The sequence below is a fragment of the Pangasianodon hypophthalmus genome, chromosome 14 (genome assembly GCF_027358585.1).
Source record: "Pangasianodon hypophthalmus isolate fPanHyp1 chromosome 14, fPanHyp1.pri, whole genome shotgun sequence".
Classification (NCBI taxonomy): Eukaryota; Metazoa; Chordata; class Actinopteri; order Siluriformes; family Pangasiidae; genus Pangasianodon; species Pangasianodon hypophthalmus.
The window spans coordinates 8,211,590-8,230,104 of record NC_069723.1 but is presented as its reverse complement, the minus strand read 5'-3'; the positions used below and the strand labels follow the sequence as shown (position 1 = coordinate 8,230,104).

Genomic DNA, 18,515 nt, shown 5'->3' with positions numbered 1-18,515 from the left:
GAGTTCACCAACTCCTTCACATTTTAGGTTCTGCAAGCATGTGTGTCAACTTGCAAAATTTAATGTTCAGTTAGTATAATGTCATAAATATCACCTAGATAAGGACATTGATATAGCATACAATACATACATAGATGATTAACATCATGGAGCTGAAAAGGAGTGTGTACAGTAGATGATGGTTTGTTGGAAAACTACTTATTGAATTTACAGTACAGATGCTGTAACAGTCAGTATGTGTTTCTTCTTGTTGAATGTTGCATGGCACGTTTCCTCTTTCACTCGTTCAGGGAACCAAAGATGAAGAAAATACATCTTCTCCGCTTCCAGCAGTATGTCATCCTAAATATATGAACATCAGTGTCGTAAGACAATACAAGAATACACCAGTAAAGTAAATATCTGATGAAGATGATTAACCATAGTTTGAAGGGAACAAATCTAAGGACATGGAAGAGACCTATCAAGTAGCCAGTGTTTCAACTGAGGAAGAACAAAGCTGATGTAATGAGATTTTTTTTGATCAGTTGCTCAGTAGTTTAAAAAAACTGAGTGACTATAAAAGGTTCAGACCCATGATAATAATACTAAACATATCTAAACATATATAGATGATTAATAATAATAATAATCATCATTATCATCATCTTCATCATCATAACAAGAAACTCATTTTCATAAACTCATTCCAGAGCAAAAATGAGTTATAAGATAATGGTTCCCACCAAATGCATAGTAAAGGTAAATATAGCGCGTCTAACCTGACTGATGCTGAGCTGGCACTGGGAGACAGAGCTTATTGCCGGCAGTTCTACACGCAGCTTTATCCTCCTGACTGAGTCACTGCTCAGTGAGCACACTGTCATCTGATGTTTTGGCTGCTGAGGCTGAACAAACTCAGTGCTGGAGATCACCTCAATCAGACCTGGCCTGGCCTTGTCTTTGTTCTCCTGCCCCTGATTCAGCTGAATGCTGCACTCATCGCTTGCTTCTCCTATTCGTAGTGAGCAGATCTGCTGAAGCAATGACTGGGCTGTGGAAAGAAATTTGTAGATCTAAGTAAATCAAGTCATAGGCTTTAAAATCACTGGCAAAGTTCTTAGTGGCAAAAAAAATCATACTGACAAGAAATGAATATAGAATCAAATATAAATGCATCGTCTCAGATCTGGAAACAAGTAAGGAAAATCTTTTTTTTAATTTTTTTTAAAACTTATTTCTCTGGTTAATTGTCACTGAGGAAAACATTCACAATGCATGGTACCTATTTGTCATTTACCTGGTTCAGTTTGCAGATTATCCTGGTTTAGTGTCCTGGATTTGGTCTGATTTAGTGACATTAGCCGGTGTTTCATATCCTGTACAGTGCCCTTTAGTTTGGCCTTCATGACAGTGAAGTGTTGCGACAGGCTCAGCTTATGCTGCTTCTGGATGAAGTTTAGAGCCAGTAGGTGTATCTGCTCCTTTTCTTGTGGGTTTTTCTCTGCTCTGTGAAGAACCTTTGGGTTGAAGGCCACCTCCACTATACGGTAATTCTCTGCAAAACAAATAAGCTGAGTCATCCCATATGGCCAGGACTTTTATTGCCTATTATGAACTGGTTAATAAAATAAAGTAAAATAGAACTGCATGAAAGTACGACTTATTATAAAGCAGAGCAGTCAACCCCAAGAAGAATAATGCAAAGTCCCACTGGTTGAGTGTTTGTGTGTGTGTATATGTGTGTGTATGGCTTGTCTAATGTCCTGAACAGAAACTGTGAAATGATTCTACTTTTCCATATCTTCACTCTTGATCTGCTCAACTGTTTGAATGAATCTGTGCTGACTGGTGCAGGAGGCCAGGAAACAAAGAGCAGTTTTCTACTAGTTTTCACTTTCTAATAATCATTTTCATTAAATTAATTGTAAAGTGTTTGATTTGCCACTTTGATGTAGGCTGCTAATTCTATGGGTTTTTTTTCCTGTCAAACTTTTTTTTCTCTTTTATTCATCCCTAATAAATGTAGTTAACTGATGGTAAAGTTTGTCTAATGTGAGCTAAGTGGATCATACATTGCTGCTGCATCAGCTTTTTTTTTTTTTTCTTTTTTTTTAAACTGGAAAATCAGTTGAGACGAGAGCAAAGATTACTAAATTGAGTTGGGGGAGAAGTGGACAGGACTGTCAATCATTCCAGATTCATATATTGATTGACTCATCTGCCATTTTTATCATGAGTAAAAGTAGACTGCTCTATTGGCATTTTGTCGAATGATAACTCGTTCTAGAGTACTCCAATGAGCAAGGCTCAAATTCAAAATACAGTGAACATAAAAATCAGAAACAGAAACAGCTGATCTTTATTTGGGGTTAATCAGAATCACTTCATTGATGACAGGCATATGATAATTACTTTTGAACATGAGTTTGAATGTGACTGCCTAATTCTGCACACAGTCACATGCCCCATTATAAAAGGGTGTGCACACTTACACAACCAGGTTTTTGTAAGTTTTGTTTTCCCATTCCCCCCATAAAATGTTTATTTGTATTTCAGTTGAATTTTGTTGGTTGCTATATCACTTTGGAATTTTGTTGTTTACTATATTAAAGATAGAAAAAGATTTGATATGATTTATCTTGGTTTTATTTTTTACATCATAAAAACCTGTCAAAATCCACTGTACACAAGTCATTTAAATGCATATTTTTTGGCATCTTTCATCTCACCTGCAATTCTTTGGGCCATGCCCCACAGTTTAAATACCTCTGTTCTAAAACATGGTCCTGATATAGCTCGGAAATGCAGGAAATGTGACACTCCAATTTATGACAGTGCTGTCAGACATTGTTTTCTATAAATGCTTGATGACTTTACGTAAAAAAATAATAAGGGTCCCTTGATCTCCCTGTTAATGAAAAGAAATATGACTGAGTGAACAGAGGTGGGAAGTAACAGAATACAGTGTCTGTTACTGTACTTAAGTCTGCTTTTTAAGTATCTGTACTTTTTTCTTTCACTCAGTTTTGAATTTTACTTATTATTTCAAAGAAAATATCTATTTTCTACTGACTGCATTTTCAAGCATGACACCACTACATTTCTCTAATAATAACACACCCACTAGCCACTTTAATAGGAACACCTGTACACTGGCTCATTCAAAATCAGCCAATCATGTGGCAGCAGCACAATGCATAAAATTATATGGATAGATACAGCTAGGGGCAATTTAGCATTGCCAGTCTGCCTATCTGCATGTTTTTAGGCAGTGGGAGGAAATCAGAGAACCTGGAAAAAAAAAACATGCGAGCTCAAGAACGAACCAGGGACCCTACAGCTGTGAGGTGGCATGTTCGCATCAAAAAACAGAATAGGGGAAAAATGTGATCTCAGTGACTCTGACCAAGCTTATTTGGCTATTTCATAAACTGCTGATCTCCTGAGATTTTTTACGTACAATAGTCTATAAAATGTACACAGAACGGTGCAAAAAACATCCAGTGAGTGACAGTTCTGTGGGCGGAAATGCCCTGTAGATGATAGATGTCAGAGGAAATTGGGAAGACTGAAACATTCGTTTTAATCTTTTAAATTAAATTAATCTGATTTGACTGAAAAGGATACACCTAAACCGATTATTATTTAAAAGTGGTTATGTTTGTGTATTCTTAGCTTTCTTTTTCCATGGAAAGGTTGATAAACTGATATGAGAAATTTGCAAGAATCTGAATAAATGAGAGCAATATGGTTGGATTTTGTTTGATATCATACAAACTGTGAGAAAATTTACAAACACTAACCCCTTCACTACAGCCTTAACCTTTATTTTTTTTCTTATACCACAAAGCTGTTCAATCCTTGACTTGGATTGGTCAGAAGGTGTTGATGAATTTTCCTTATACAACAGTTAGTCCCGGTTCACCAATCTGATTGGACGAATGACGTTCCAAAAGTGCTCATATAACAGCTCATATAACAGCACTGAGACATTTCACTGTGTGATTCACTTCACTCTACTAGCAACACTTAACTGAAACCTTTACTATAGTAGAGTTAGCAACATTATCAGCAGATATGGTAAATGACACTTTTTTCATGAAAATAACATTTGACTTAAAATATGAAAGGTCATTAGATGAAGATGGAAGAGGCAAAGCCAATTTCACCAGATGCACCTTTAATGGGAATGTACAAATCAATCAATTTACTCTATACTAATATCTTGTTTATGGAACAGTTGTATAAAAACAATACTGCACTCACAGTCATGCTGTTATACTGAATGTTGGTTCAGCTTTGATTACCTACGACACTCGCCCTGTGGCCTCGTGCCTATGGCAAAATCACAGCCATGCTGTTATTCAGAATAACCGCACTTTTGCTCCTGTGATACTGCTTAAAGAACAGCAGCTCTGTCAGTAGTGGCAGGTGTAATTCAAATCACAGATTTACAGTATACTAACGTGCATTTTCTAATATATTACTGTAACAGCTCCAAACCGCTTTTATGGTTACATTCTACATAATCTAAGACTAACCTCTTTAAAAAACATATTGTTATTTTAAAAAAAGAAAATGTATAATTATTAATATGCTGAAGATATATAAGAAGGCATATATTTAACATTTATGAAAGGTGTCTTGGGTCATTACACTTTCCGGTTTCCCAGTAACATAACGAGCTGCATTTTTTTGTCTCATTAACTTCAGAAAAAAAAGATGCTAGAAAAAAGAGATGCTGATGAGGGAACAACTGTTTATAGCTGCTATAACGTAAGTGATAACAGGAGTTAACTTGTTTTACATATGTTCCGCAATATTAAATGCAACTACAGTTGTAGGCAAACATTTGGGCACCCTTCATCAAATTACATATTTTGTTGATTTTTGAAGTGAAAACACAACCTCTGCAGCAAATTATTTAAAAAAAAACAAAACAAAACATTTTTTTCTGCAAATAATGATGCATAGCTACTTTTGAGTCTGGTTCCTCTCAAGGTTTCTTCCTCATGTCTTCTCAGGGAGTTTTACCTTGCCACCATCGCCTCTGGCTTGCTCATTAGGGATAAATTCACATATTTACAATTTAATTTGAATCTACTTGTTTCTGTAAAGCTGCTTTGTGACAATGTCCATAAAAATAAAATTGAAATTGAATTTATACTTCATGAATTTAAAAAATAGAAAAAAAACAAAAACAATTGTGGCATGTACCAAGATTTGGACTGGATCAAATTGTAAAGTCACAGAACTTAATTAACTTGTTAGGCTTTAATTGACTAGTTAGGACTCGTTACTCAGGTCAAGAACTGTCATTAGGAATTGTCACCTGATGAAATTCCAGATCACGATAAATTTTCTGACTCTTCAAACCCTGTGCTAACTTTTGCATACAACTGTATAAATGGTTACCTCCAAAAAAATGTCATTTCTGCCTGTTTTTGGGGTTTCCTGTGTTCAGCATTGAATTTAGTTGTGATGTCACACTCCACAGTAGTGGTTAATGGTTCATATGAAAGTAGACACTCAGAGCTTTAAGAATATAAGAATTTGCACTTTTTCATAAGTATTTCTTTTTTTTTAAAACCTAGCCTACTAGGTTTAAGTGTTATAATTTCATTGTGGAAGTTGTATACAGTATTTTACTATTAAAAAAGCTTTGTTTATGCTGTCTGTTTTATCTCTGTACCAATGTTATTGTGGAGAGGTGTGAACTGTTTGCCCAGCAGGGGGCTCACGCTCCTCCCCTTTCCCATCGCCCTGCTCACCAGCAGCTAAACACAGAGTCACGATACTCTACACACAGAAACCCAACAGTATCCTGACTAATCTTACAACAGACTTGCGGCGATAAAATAATTCATTTGTTTATACTGATTGAAAAATATCCGATAAGTCGATTTCCGTTCCATTGGCGGAATGGAACGCCAGTGTACTGCGAGAAAAGGGTTAAAAAGTACAATGTGTCATTTATTAATAAAATTAAAAAATTTAAGTGTTGGCAAATTTCTGTGGCATAAGACAAATAAAACACTTCGGGGTATGCCGAAAATAGTCAAGGCAGGGTCAGTAACAGTAACTGCTTTGTATGGGGCTGCATCGCACCACTGATTGTTTTCCTAAAAAAAGCTGTACAAGTTGTTACGTTGTACCTGGAATTATGTAGACCAGGTTAAAGGTTGAAATTTGCAAGGAACTGACCAGAATTTTTTTCCTACTATTTTGAACACGATGGAAGATGAAGTGTACCTTCGCGTTCAGAAGAGGTCTCCAGTTTTCCTCCACACACAGGAACAGGTTGAGTAGGAGAGGCCGGTGCAGGCACTCGCTTCCAACCACACACGTTCACATACAGTATCCCATCATGTGGCTTTGGGAAAGGATCATACAAACTTTAGATACATGATATCCGCTGTAGATGTTTTTACCTACCATACTCTGAGTTATTTACCTGTACAGATGCGCGGAGGCAGCTGTTCGGCTCAGGGGGTGAAAAATATTCGGCACTGTCTCGCATCTGGCGCTCGATAAAAGTCTTGTACTCGTCAGGATTATTTTGGGCCATATCATCCAGCATGGACCAAAACTGGTTCACATGGTTTAGAGCAGCATTCTGACATGCGGAAATGTCCATGCTTTAACACGTTATCTATGATTAGATAATTTAGTTGGCTAACTATGCGTCACTGCTTGTCTAAACCTCGCGTATAACTAGATAAATTCGCTATCTAGTAGGTTAACGCCGCGTTAACTTGGATAAGTTAGTTAGTTATCCGCTTTGGTCGCAAATGTTTCACTTAAGTAAACTAAGCTTTCAAACTAATTAAACTGGCCTATAGCGGACCGACCTGAGTTAGTATCGTCCGTTTCCATAGATACGAGTCCCAACTAACAGCTGACTCCCAAACAGATCACTACTTACTATACTGGTGCACTATGTAGGGTATGAAGGCTTCTTACACCCTCTATAGGGCACTATGTTCGAACGTAAGCAATTTGAGATTCAGCCAGTTTCTGTTGACGTCCAATAGATGGCGTTTGGTGGCATCAAAACAAAATCAGCCCTATGAGCTTTACTTTTTCTTTTTTTTCTTAACAATTAGTTCCATGCATGTATCAATACATGGCTGCATATATTCCTATTCCTATGGCATTTTTTTAAAAAATGTATTCAAAGCCTAATAAAAATATCAGGTCAAGTGCCTTTATTGTCATTTCAACCATATACAGCTAGTTAGTACACAGTGAAACTAAACAGCGTTCCTCCAGGACCATGGTGCTACATAAAACAAACACAGAACTACATATATTTACATAAAGTGCACAGTGCAGACATGTGCAGACAGCACAAAATAGTACAAAACTACTAAAACAAGTCAATGGGCACAGTAAGTTACAGTGCAGTGCCGACTAGTACACAGTTCTCGTAGAAAGTCAATCAGATAACAGTAGTGCAACAAAGTGAGTAACAATATAAGTTGCTGTAATGTAAACATAAGGAGTAGCAGCCAGGTAGAGAGTATAAAAATTATATACAGTATATTATAAATATTGTAGCAGCAGAAATTGAATACAGAGATGTGCAAAAATTGCAAAGAGAATGGGGTGATGTTCAGTTGAGTGTGTGTGCTGTCAGTCCAGTCTCTGAATGCTGAGGAGTCTGCTGGCTTGGGGGAAGAAACTGTTGCACAGTCTGGCTGTGAGGGCCCGAATGCTTCGGTACTGTTTGCCAGACGGCAGGAGGGTGAAGAGTTTGTGTGAGGGGTGCGTGGGTCATCCACAATGATGGTGGCTTTGCGGATGCAGCGTGTGGTGTAAGTGTCTGTGATCAAGGGAAGAGAGACCCCGATGATCTCAGCTGTCCTCACCATCCGATGCAGGGTCTTGTGATCTGAGATGGTGCAATTCCCAAACCAGGCAGTGATGCAGCTGCTCAGGATGCTCTCGATAGGCCCTTTGTAGAACATGGTGAGGATGGGGGGTGGGAGATGTATAAAATATATATATATATATATATATATATATATATATATATATATATATATATATATATATAATCTGTTTTAATCAACCAATCACAGCTGATTCCCAGTTTAGCTGAAGCCCAATCCATGTGTTCATTTTTCAGCTTTTTTTTTTCAACCATCAATATAAAAGGCAACATCTTTGAATTGATTTTTATGTAAACACAGTCTGAATCTATAACAGAAGTTGTATTACTGGACAAGACATAAGATGTGAGGTGGATTAAAACCCGTGGCTAAATAAAGAAGACAAAATTGACAGCATTGCTGCCTCACAGCTCCAGGGTCCCATGTTTGATCCTGAGCTCAGGTTACTGTTTGCAGAGTTTCACATTTTCTCACATGTTTGTGTGGGTTTCCTTTGGGTTCTCTGGTTTCCTCCCACTCTCAAAAAAAAAAAAAAAAAATGTATAGTGTGTATACATATGTATAGTGAATATACACAATTTTTTAAATCCCTGAAATTTGTTTATTTATTTATTTATTTATTTATTTATTTTGGATTTACTTCCTACAAAAATGGCAGAAAACATCCTGAAGTATATTGCAGCATACTTCCTGTAACCAATACTGTAGAACATTCTATACAGCAAGGAGGTACCATTCTTGTTTTTTAATGGAATGTTGGTTTTTATATATATATATATATATATATATATATATATATATATATATATATATATATATATATATAAATGTAAACAGGACAAAAAGCAAAAAGATACATCTTATAATTTTGTGCCCAGTTTGGGTGAGTCTGTGCCCATGATAGCCTCAGATTCTTGTCCTTGGCTGACAGGAGTGGAACCTGATGTAGTCTTCTGCTGTTGTAGCCCATCCACCGCAAGGGTCAAACTTTTGTGCATGATGAGATGCTTTTCTGCATGGTTGTAAAGAGTGATATTTGAATTATATTCTTCCTGGCAGCTTGAACAAATCTGGCCATTTTCCTCATTTCCACCTACAAGGCAACAAGGCGTTTCTCATGTTTTTTGTTTTTCACACCATTCTGTGTAAACTCTAGAGACTGTTGTGTGTGAAAATCCCAGGAGATCAGCAGTTTCTGAAATACTCAGACCAGCCCAACTGGTACCAATATCCATGCCACGATCAAAGTCACAGAGATCACACTTTCTCTTCATTCTGATGTTTTGTGTGAACTATATCTGAAGCTCTTGACCTGTATCTGCATGATTTTATGCATTGTGCTGCTGACACACAATCAGCTGATTAGATAACTGCATGAATGTGCAGGTGTTCCTAATAAAGTGGATGGTGAGTGTATATAGTCTTTGAGATGTAGGGCTTGCTAAAATAAAGAAGTAACTAAAAAAAATAATTAAATATAAATATGTTTAACATACACAACACAGTGTTTATTATAAAAAGCTAAATGGGCTACTGAGAAACAATCCACAATCAGAAGTTAAATAGGCCAAGATCATACACAAAATCAAAACTAGCAGGGAAAATCCAAAGAATAGTCAAAACTAAGCAAGGGTCAGAAACACAATAAGGTATAGATAGGAAACAGCTATGGATGTACATAATAGGCAAGTGAAATAGTCTGTGAAGCAGAAATGACTGTATGACAAGAGATACGTATCCTAGAATTTGGGGCAGGGGGCCCTCTGGTGGCTTGGCTGTGAATTTTCCCTGATGGATATGACATTATAGTGGTGACGGTATTACAAAAATATAGCTCAAAAATGTCCATAATATCTTGAACATGCAACTCAGGAGATTATGCTCTTTTATAGCAGAATTTCATTCAGGTTCTTAGTAAGTCTGCATGGAAGGGGAAAAAAAATACAATTTTAATTTAAAAAAAATATATCAAGAATTGCATCAGTAGTTAACACTGTTCACAAGGGTGACCAGTTACTGGCCCCTATGTTCATTACTGCAACATACCTCTATTATCTCAAAAATCCAGCCTAAAAACTCAGCCACTTTTGTGTATACACCCGGGTGATTAGGCTCTGCACAGCCTGTTCCCCAACTAACAACTCCAACCAGCCTCCAAACATTATTATCCTGGCAAACCAGTGGGCCTCCACTGTCTCCCTGTGGGAAAGAAGAAAATTTTTACCATCTTCCCTTTTGCTATTCAAAAAAAAAATGTTTTGAGGAGATTTCTAAAGTCTGTTTAGATTAAAACTTTACCTGACAGGCATCAACATTACCCTCTGTATGGCCAGCACAGAGCATCCGTGGTGTGATCTCTCCATTATACATACAAGAGCTATTGCATTTTTTTGTGCTTATCAAGGGCACTTGAGCTTCTTTCAGTGTATCAGGAATATGAACTGTGCAGAACAAAATAAATTGACATTTGTTTATCTGCAATTCACCTGCTACCATGTGCATTTATTGGACTTTTACTACTAGTTAGAACATTGTTACCATCTTCCATTAAATTGTTATAGTATTTTTGCACAAAATTCCATTGAATGCATTTCCATTTATTTTTATTAATATTTTATTCCATTTATTTAATTAATATTAATAATATTCATATTTATTTTATATTCCTTATCTTATTAATATATATTTTATACTCTTACCATTGTCAGGCTGTGTGTGTCCCCAACCAGAAATCCAACACAGTGTCCCTCCTGGAAGTTCATGGTCATACTGTGGTAGGCATACTGGCCTGATGGTGTCTTTATTTAAATGAAAAATATGTAATATTCAATTACATTCCTTTAGATGAAAGATGAAACGACTACATTTACAGACCACTCCTGAATTATTGGCACCCTTTATGAAACTGCATAAAATAATCAGCATCTCTATAACTAATATTTGGTGAAGCCTTCCCTTGTGAGCCTCATGTAATGTCAGAAGCTGCTGTACAAGCCTGGAAAAGCATCATAAAGAAGAATGCGAGACTCTTAATCTCAGTAGAGCATGAGACTCTTAATCTCAGGGTTGCGGGTTTGAGCGCCATGTTGGGCACCAAACCCAATCGTGGGATTGCACGAGCTAGTGCACTCTCAGTGCTAGTGCCAAACCCGTGAGAGAGTAAATAAAATGAGAGTGTTGCATCAGGAAGGGTATCCGGTGTAAAACCTGTGCCAAATCAAATATGCGGATCATAAACTGGATTTCCATAATGGAGACGGAGGATCTGCTGTGGCGACCCCTAACGGGAGCAGCTGAAAGAGGTACAACATTTACATTAAGACTATCTGTTCCTATACATTTCCTCACCTAAAAATTGTGTGGTCTGTCACCAAAGGTGCCATTTTTCTTTACTTTGTCTGACCTGTTTGGTTGTTAATACACCAGTGGTTTCTTTCTTTTTCAGGACATTCCAAATTGTTGTATTGGCTATGCCCAGTGCTTGTGTGATTCTCCCTCTTGTCTCAGCTTCAAAATAGCTTGCGTTTCTCCCATAGACAGCTCTCAGGTCTTCATGCTAGTTTATCCTTTTTAACAACAAATGTAGTCTTCACAGGCAAAACCCAGGGCTCAAACCAACAGTAGACATTCTGAGCTATAAATCTTTTAAACACTCAATCTAACAGGGCACACCTGATCTTCAAGAAACATCAGTTTGGTCACATGTTCCAATATTTTTGATCACTTAAAAATGGGTGAGTTCATACAAAAGGTGCCATGCTCTAAGTTGTTTAACAGATCTAGACGCAAACATACGTGAACTTCTGATCTATCGTCTCATATTCATCTTTTGATCTCAAACTCAAATGTCTTCAGTGTTTAGCAAAAACAAAAGAATTGGCCCTGCCATTCCATAAGTTGTTACTGTATCATGTTTCTGACAATAAAGTATAGGGATATTTATTTAATATCATTTAAATAAATCTATTGGATATTATTTGTGTTCTGTGTGCTATCATTAGGGCTGTAACTAACAAGTATTTTGATAATTGATTAATCTATTGATCATTTTCTTGATTAATTTATTAGTTGGATTGTTTTTAAAATATATTAAAATACCAAAAATTATGATTATGATTTGTTTAATTAAAACTAGGCAAATTCAAAATAAAGGCAAAATTAATATATTTACTGGCTGTCTTGGTAACCAGTAAAAATCTGTTTATTTACTTACAAGCTAAACGGTACAAATAGCTTCACTACTCACTGCCCAACACTGAATAATTCACACGCATCATGACATGAGTTTTGAAATGAGAAAAAAAATCTTAATTTGAGACCATGCTCATTTTCAACCCATTGAGTTATCATATGAACTACTAACGCTTTGGATGAAGTAGCACGAGATGATGTTTTCCAATAGGACAGGAAAGATAGATAAATATGGTCATAAATGTGTGATATAGGTAGAACACCAGATAAGGTAGGACAACTCAATACATGGTGGTTAATAAGCATGATTCACGCAGGCACATTGCACTTCCACTTTATCTCACACTGACTACAAACAAATGAATAGAAATTGAAATATTGCTCACATGAAAACACATTATGAGGCCAATAGCATAGTGTAACAGCACTGCCATTTCCATCAAATGTGTTTTCAGTTTAAATGAAGTGATGTAGCACACCATAGCATAGGTTCATAACACGGTCCAACTAACTGATAATGAAATTTGTTCCCAACTGTTTTTTATTAACAATTTTTATGTATTTTGTCAAAGAGTTGTTGCAGCCCTAGCTGTCAAATGGGATTCATATGAAAAGTGCAATTTAGGGACTATGTGTGAGGTACTGTCACCTGAAAAATTCAAAGGATTCCTCAACTTCATCAATGCAATATCACTGTCATGACTCCTGTGATTGTAATTCTTATTGTAGATTATTTTTTCCACAGTGTAGCCCATATACTGAGCCAACTTAGCTGCATTACGAGTAACAATCCCAGCGTAGACCACCCAACTGGAAACCTGATGCAGCCTGTAGCTTAAATAAGAAAAATAATCAGGAAGGATGCCATGTGCGGCAGAACGCACATTAGCAAGTTATGGCAAGATTTGGTAAGTGATAATGCAGTCGTTATTGAGGGATCTTACGTGGACACACAGTGAGCAGCTGTAATGATCCACTGGCTTGTTATGATGGATCCTCCACAGGTGTGACGATTGCTGTAGTAGAGACTCACTTGCCATGGCCATCTGCCTAGTGTGGCATCTACACCACCAATTATCCTGGGTATCTTTGCCCTGGTGCCACAATCTACTTGGAGTAAACAAACCAGCCTCAGTTTCAGCTCAACATTTTTGTTGCTTCACCAGAATATTTCGCATGCTTCTTCTGGCTGTAGATCATTTCAGTTTAGGTATTACCAAAACATTTCAAAGCTATAATCTTCCCTGTGCTGCAGCTTCCCCTAAAAGCAAAAAACAAAACAAAACGAAACAAAAAGCGAACAAAAAAAATTAATAGAGGTTATACTGTATGTCTAGGATCCACTGTTTTCATAATGTCTAATTATGTGTTATAGTTTGTAGGCAAAAATAAGTACCTGAATTGCCATAAATGTTCCAATTTGCTTTGATGTTCTGAGGTAATTTGAACAAATCCATCTGTGTAGCTTTGCCCAATGTCCGTCAAATTCACACCTTTGTGTTTGGTTAATCTATAAACAGTGGTTATTTAGGTAAGTGACAGGATTTACAACAGTAATTGTCAACCACCATGAGACCTATCACCAAATGATTCTGTAATATACAACTGAAGTAACCCATCTGAAACAACTATTAGCACTGTTGGAAATGTAGAAAAAGTCAGCCTACAAAATGGTTCTTGAAAACTGATACAGGTGTGGGAGATGCTCTGTAATTTTTATCTGTATTCTCATTGTTTAAACACCTTAAGATGTTTGTCAGTGTGACTCTAGTAATAACAACTGAGTGCCAAAAAGGTACAAATGCCTAATCTAGAGTGAGCACACAGGTCATAGATAAATATATTATAAAAATCCATGTTTTCCTAGACCTCTCTGCCAAGACTGAGGACAATTTAATCAAGTCAGATCTGTTCATTTGGTTGTGATATGCTTCACTGTGAGAACACCCCCAGAACTGTAATAGCTCCATCTGATAATACCACCTGATTTGTAACTGAATGATTCTGTTGTTCTGAGCATGTTTCATTTCAATATTTAAAATGCTTATTAACTCCTGGGTGTTTGGATGTTTGTAGGCACTGTATTTTGAGCTTTATTCCCTTCTTCATGTTCTACTGTGTTTGGGATTTGGTTTTGGTTTCTAGATTTATTCATCTTGACAGATGGTTTAAGAGATTTTACGGGACTACATTTGTCCTGTGGCTCCTTCTCCCAAGTGTTAAGTAATTTTAAGTGCTCACTTTGGGCTTTGAGACAGTTAAGGTTTCCACTCTGTCTCCACTGTGAGACATGTTTTAAATACCCTTAACCTTTTTTTTCAGAATCTTTGAAAACTGGATAATGTTCCTCTCCTGTTCTTTCTTTGGTCCAAAATTGTACGTACATTAGTGCCTCTGGGGACCCCTGCTTAGTGTACATGCACTAGGGGAAAATGACTGTCCCAGTCATTTCTTACAATTTTTGTGAAATAAAAATTTGGATAATGTATTTATTTTGACTCTACTCATTTCTACAATTATGGTGCTCTTTGCCAGGTTACACCCAAGGTCACAAAACTACCAAAAACATTTCTGTCACACCAACATGGGCCAATATTGCGATCTTATTGTCATGTCTGAACCAGTTTCCACTGTGAACTCTGCTTCCTGGGGTTCATCATGGCCTAACAATATGGCCACCTAAGTCTCCATTTCCCATTAGCCACTACCATGGCATTGTTCTAAACATCAGACTACTGATTATGCACACCTATTTTCAGTTTCCCCCTTGATTGGTTTGGTATACCTGGTTGTTTCTACTCTTGTTTGCTAAATCTCTTGTATCTGAGGTCTGGGTTATACTGTAATAACTCATGCCTTGATGCACTTTCATCCTGTCTCACTCAAATCTGAGAAACAACAGAATGTTGTTCCTCAACTGCTGCCATTGCCAGAAACCTTTCCACTGCGCCAGAAACTTTTCCACTGTTTCTTTTTTTCACCCTAAATGTGGGTGTATTTTTAAAAATCTTTGTAAATGCATGTCGTGGTCATCACTTAATAAATAGAGTTGAAAAAACCCACAGATAGCAGTCACAGCTGCCTTACAAATAAAAGGTGTTGATAGCTAGAAGTGTGTGATTGAGCTGTCAGGTTTGCCCACCTCAGATGTCCCAGTTGTCGGCACACGAGGGTGCCTAATGAAGAGTTCCAGCGCTCGTAGCACACGGGCAGCCACGTTTGCAGTTTCTCCAGCTGGATCTCAAGCAAAGAGTTCTCAGCACTAATTCTGTAAAACACTGAGCCGTTTTCAGTCAAAACCTCTCCAAGCACTGCCCAGCACTGTGGAGATTATGCATAAATTTGGCAACAGAATGTTCAATGGTGTCAGTTTGGTTCAGAAAATTATTGGAACTAGCATAAGTATGGTGCAAAAGATTGAAACTTGTGTGATTAATGTTAAACAGGTTCACACTGGCAACACTATTACAAAAGGAATTGTACATACAGTTACTTACAATAGTGTTGCATTTTACCAAGAAAACGGAGAAATCGGAAAGCTGTTACTCTGTTGTCAGAGACTGAGAGCATTTACAATCAAGACTTCTTCCATAAATGTTAAATAACCATCTCCTAACAAAGAAACACCACAGCAACAATTATACGAATTATTTTGTTAAACAACATGTTTATGTCTGCTTATTATTAGTCTTAGATTAGTCTTAGATTATTTGGAGCATCTGCAGTACAAGTCCCTGTGTATGAACTGTTACTATAGAAACAACAATGTATTAGAACGAGTGCATTAATATTAACCTATAGTTAATGTTACAGCCAGAACTATCTGCTGTTATATGAAAATAATGCACACCTTCTGACCAATCAGATTTGTGCATTCAACTGCACTGTAGTATAACAGCATTTATTTAAATACAGTATTTACATACTGTTAATACTGTTAACAGTGTTTAACTCCATTGATGTCACTTTTTTCTCTGTGTAGCTAGCTTTTTTTTTCTTACCATGAAGTTTATTGTTCCAACACTTTTGTTTGTGCCACTGTCATCCGGTATGAAAGGCAGCACAGTGAGTTTTATGGCTCTTGAACATACCTTTCCTGGGGTCAGTCACACTGCTGTCATCTGATATATTACAGAATGAAGTCTCCTTGGTGTCCTCTAACCCTGTAGGACTATTTGAGGTAGGCTTTAAGAGCAGTTTGACTATACAGAAATAGACAGATAAAATATGGTAAATGTCCATGTTCGAATCATATATTCACAAGGTACCTGTCTATGTTTAAAACAAGAGAGTCTTACCTATGAACCACACACTTATAGTAACACCTCCAAGTAGTCCCAGAGCACAAAGAGCTGCCAAAACTCGAATTGCTTTTTGAATGGAAACTTTTGTCAAAACCAAATCAAAAACTGCTCAAGATGGGAATGGGAGCACACAAATGTTCACAGCATAACACTGGCCCATTTATATACACACATTATATAATATAACTTGTCAGTAGTGTTATTGTATAAAGCATCATTTAAAGATGTCACAATACAGTAACCTTAATTATGTAATGTGTTTACATCAGCATATGTAGGTTAGTAATGTGCAGTGCATGTACCTGGGTGTGAAGACTGTAGCTCCCTGAACCAGGAACTGCACCTGTCTACTTTTCTGCTCATCCTCTTGGCCTGGAAAGAATGTGTGACCACTAAAGGGTTCGCAATTACCACCACAGCACTTTCTCCAAGACTTTTCCTGTCAGTTACCTCATAATGTAATGTTTTAATTAGTATAAAATTATTGTAATTATTATAATGTAATTACTTCTGCTGCCATATCTACTATCGAGCCACATACCATTGTTTTGCTATGCTCAATACTCAACCTCTGATTCCCTACTCACTGAGCAAAGTAAAAATTTAAAGTGTGATCTTTGACTATAACAGCAGAGGTCTTTTTACATCATTAATGTTATGAAGGTTTACTAATGTTATACATGTTTCTTGCACTATATCAAATATACAGATTTCTCTGCATGACCTTGTATAAATATGTTGAGATTAGAAGTTTGCTAGAACAATAGATATTGAGAGAAGCTTACAAATGAGTGCATGTCTAGACTAAATTTAAAACAATAATTTTAAGATCTCAAAATTATATTAAAAGCTATTTTGAATAACGGTAAACAATAAATGCAGGTAATTAGAAAATAAATACTCTTACACTTAAGATAATTTTCAACAATTTCATTTGCAAACTTTACTGCCTACGCACATATTATATATAACTCTATTAATAAAAAGGCAATACCATTTCAAAAGGATAAGCATGAGAGATCTCACCGTGTTTTTTTCCACTGGTTTTGTGGTGTAAGTACCAAGCGTGGTTCTAGCAGTTCATGCTCTTCTTCACCTTTGCATTTCCATCACTGCCACATGCTCCTGCTGCCTGGTGCATGTCCATTTAGGAGAATGCAACACAGGATTTTGGTTTTAAAAAGAAATAATGAGGTCAGCAGTGGAGCAAAGAATGAGCCTGTTGTTTAATGTAGGGGTCATAGGGGTCTAGGCTGAATGGATGAATCACTTCTTTGTCCTGCTAAACATCTCCAAAAATATTTCCTTGTCACTGATATGATGGAGGTTGGTTAGTAACACTCCCTAGTACTTGTGCCAACAGTGTGTTCACTTTAAAGTAGCGGTGATTATCTGATGATTCACAGCCTTAGAGAAAAGCTTTTAATTACAAAATGTTGAAAAGCTGAGGGTAGTCCTTCAATTTCAACACATATGCACAGTACACACTCCATCATTCAGAAGCGCACACCTGCTTTCGTAACTGAGAACACTGTAAACGTTATTTGGCAAAGATTGCATAAGAAAGACCTTTTTCATAAAATATTATTTGAATCATGAATATCACCTGGTAACAAACTGAATTTACCCCAGATCGATCACATTATGATGACAGTTTCTCTATTTAAATTTAAAAGTAGGGAAACTAGGTATTTGTCCATAAGGATATGCAAACTCACGCTGCAAACCCTAAACACACTGTTTAGTGATAAATTTGACATTCACCTTTGCATATTAAACATTATTTACAATGCTTACAGTGCATTAGTATTTAACCCTATGGAATACAATGCATTACAGTGCTTAAATATTTATTGTATATATTAATATATTTTGTAGCGTTTGTTGAAAGAGCATTATATGTCATGAATATATTCAGTGGTAGCTCAGTGGTTAAGGCAAAATGAGATATATGAGATAAACGTACGTAGCTCTGGATAAGGCCGTCTGCCAAATGCCATGAATGTAAATGTACTCAAAATAGCTCAGGATATTGAAAAGTGGGAAAATCAATTCAGTTTGAAAAATTATTTACAAATAAAGAAGCACAAAGCTTGTGGGTTCATAAGTATTCAACCCGGTTGCTGTAAACCCCTAAATTAGT

The 18,515-nt window shown here is 36.7% G+C and overlaps 2 protein-coding genes across 7 annotated transcripts; both read right to left on the bottom strand.

Moving 5' to 3' along the window:
• Positions 1-30: 30 nt before the first annotated feature.
• Positions 31-6,859, bottom strand: pih1d2 (PIH1 domain containing 2). The gene is made up of 5 exons (XM_026923917.3): positions 6,437-6,859; positions 6,235-6,355; positions 1,280-1,537; positions 762-1,033; positions 31-342 (listed from the first exon to the last, which is right to left on the bottom strand). The coding sequence occupies exons 1-5, from the start codon at positions 6,617-6,619 to the stop codon at positions 208-210; spliced, it is 969 nt and encodes a 322-aa protein (XP_026779718.2). The 5' UTR covers positions 6,620-6,859; the 3' UTR covers positions 31-207.
• A 1,876-nt stretch (positions 6,860-8,735) lies between these two features.
• Positions 8,736-17,524, bottom strand: tmprss5 (transmembrane serine protease 5). 6 transcript variants are annotated; one of them, XM_053239474.1, is made up of 13 exons: positions 17,399-17,524; positions 16,675-16,744; positions 16,367-16,453; positions 16,160-16,270; positions 15,211-15,346; positions 13,465-13,578; positions 13,286-13,329; positions 13,013-13,178; positions 12,718-12,902; positions 10,577-10,675; positions 10,176-10,318; positions 9,924-10,076; positions 8,736-9,797 (listed from the first exon to the last, which is right to left on the bottom strand). In XM_053239474.1, the coding sequence occupies exons 2-13, from the start codon at positions 16,733-16,735 to the stop codon at positions 9,789-9,791; spliced, it is 1,308 nt and encodes a 435-aa protein (XP_053095449.1). In that variant the 5' UTR covers positions 16,736-16,744; positions 17,399-17,524; the 3' UTR covers positions 8,736-9,788. The 6 variants fall into 6 exon arrangements, with proteins under 6 accessions (XP_053095449.1, XP_053095451.1, XP_053095450.1 ...); XM_053239476.1 differs by having other exon boundaries at positions 12,718-12,896; XM_053239475.1 differs by having other exon boundaries at positions 13,013-13,175.
• Positions 17,525-18,515: the final 991 nt, after the last annotated feature.

Coding starts and splice junctions, on each gene's coding strand:
- pih1d2 (XM_026923917.3), bottom strand. CDS start 6,619: ATGGACATTTCCGCATGTCAGAATGCTGCTCTAAACCATGTGAACCAG. Junction 1,034..1,279: donor TAATCTGCAAACTGAACCAG/GTAAATGACAAA, acceptor TTCTTTCCACAG/CCCAGTCATTGCTTCAGCAG. Junction 343..761: donor GCCAGCTCAGCATCAGTCAG/GTTAGACGCGCT, acceptor TCATATATTTAG/GATGACATACTGCTGGAAGC.
- tmprss5 (XM_053239474.1), bottom strand. CDS start 16,735: ATGAGCAGAAAAGTAGACAGGTGCAGTTCCTGGTTCAGGGAGCTACAG. Junction 15,347..16,159: donor TGTGACTGACCCCAGGAAAG/GTATGTTCAAGA, acceptor AAAACGGCTCAG/TGTTTTACAGAATTAGTGCT. Junction 13,179..13,285: donor TATAGCTTTGAAATGTTTTG/GTAATACCTAAA, acceptor GTTTACTCCAAG/TAGATTGTGGCACCAGGGCA.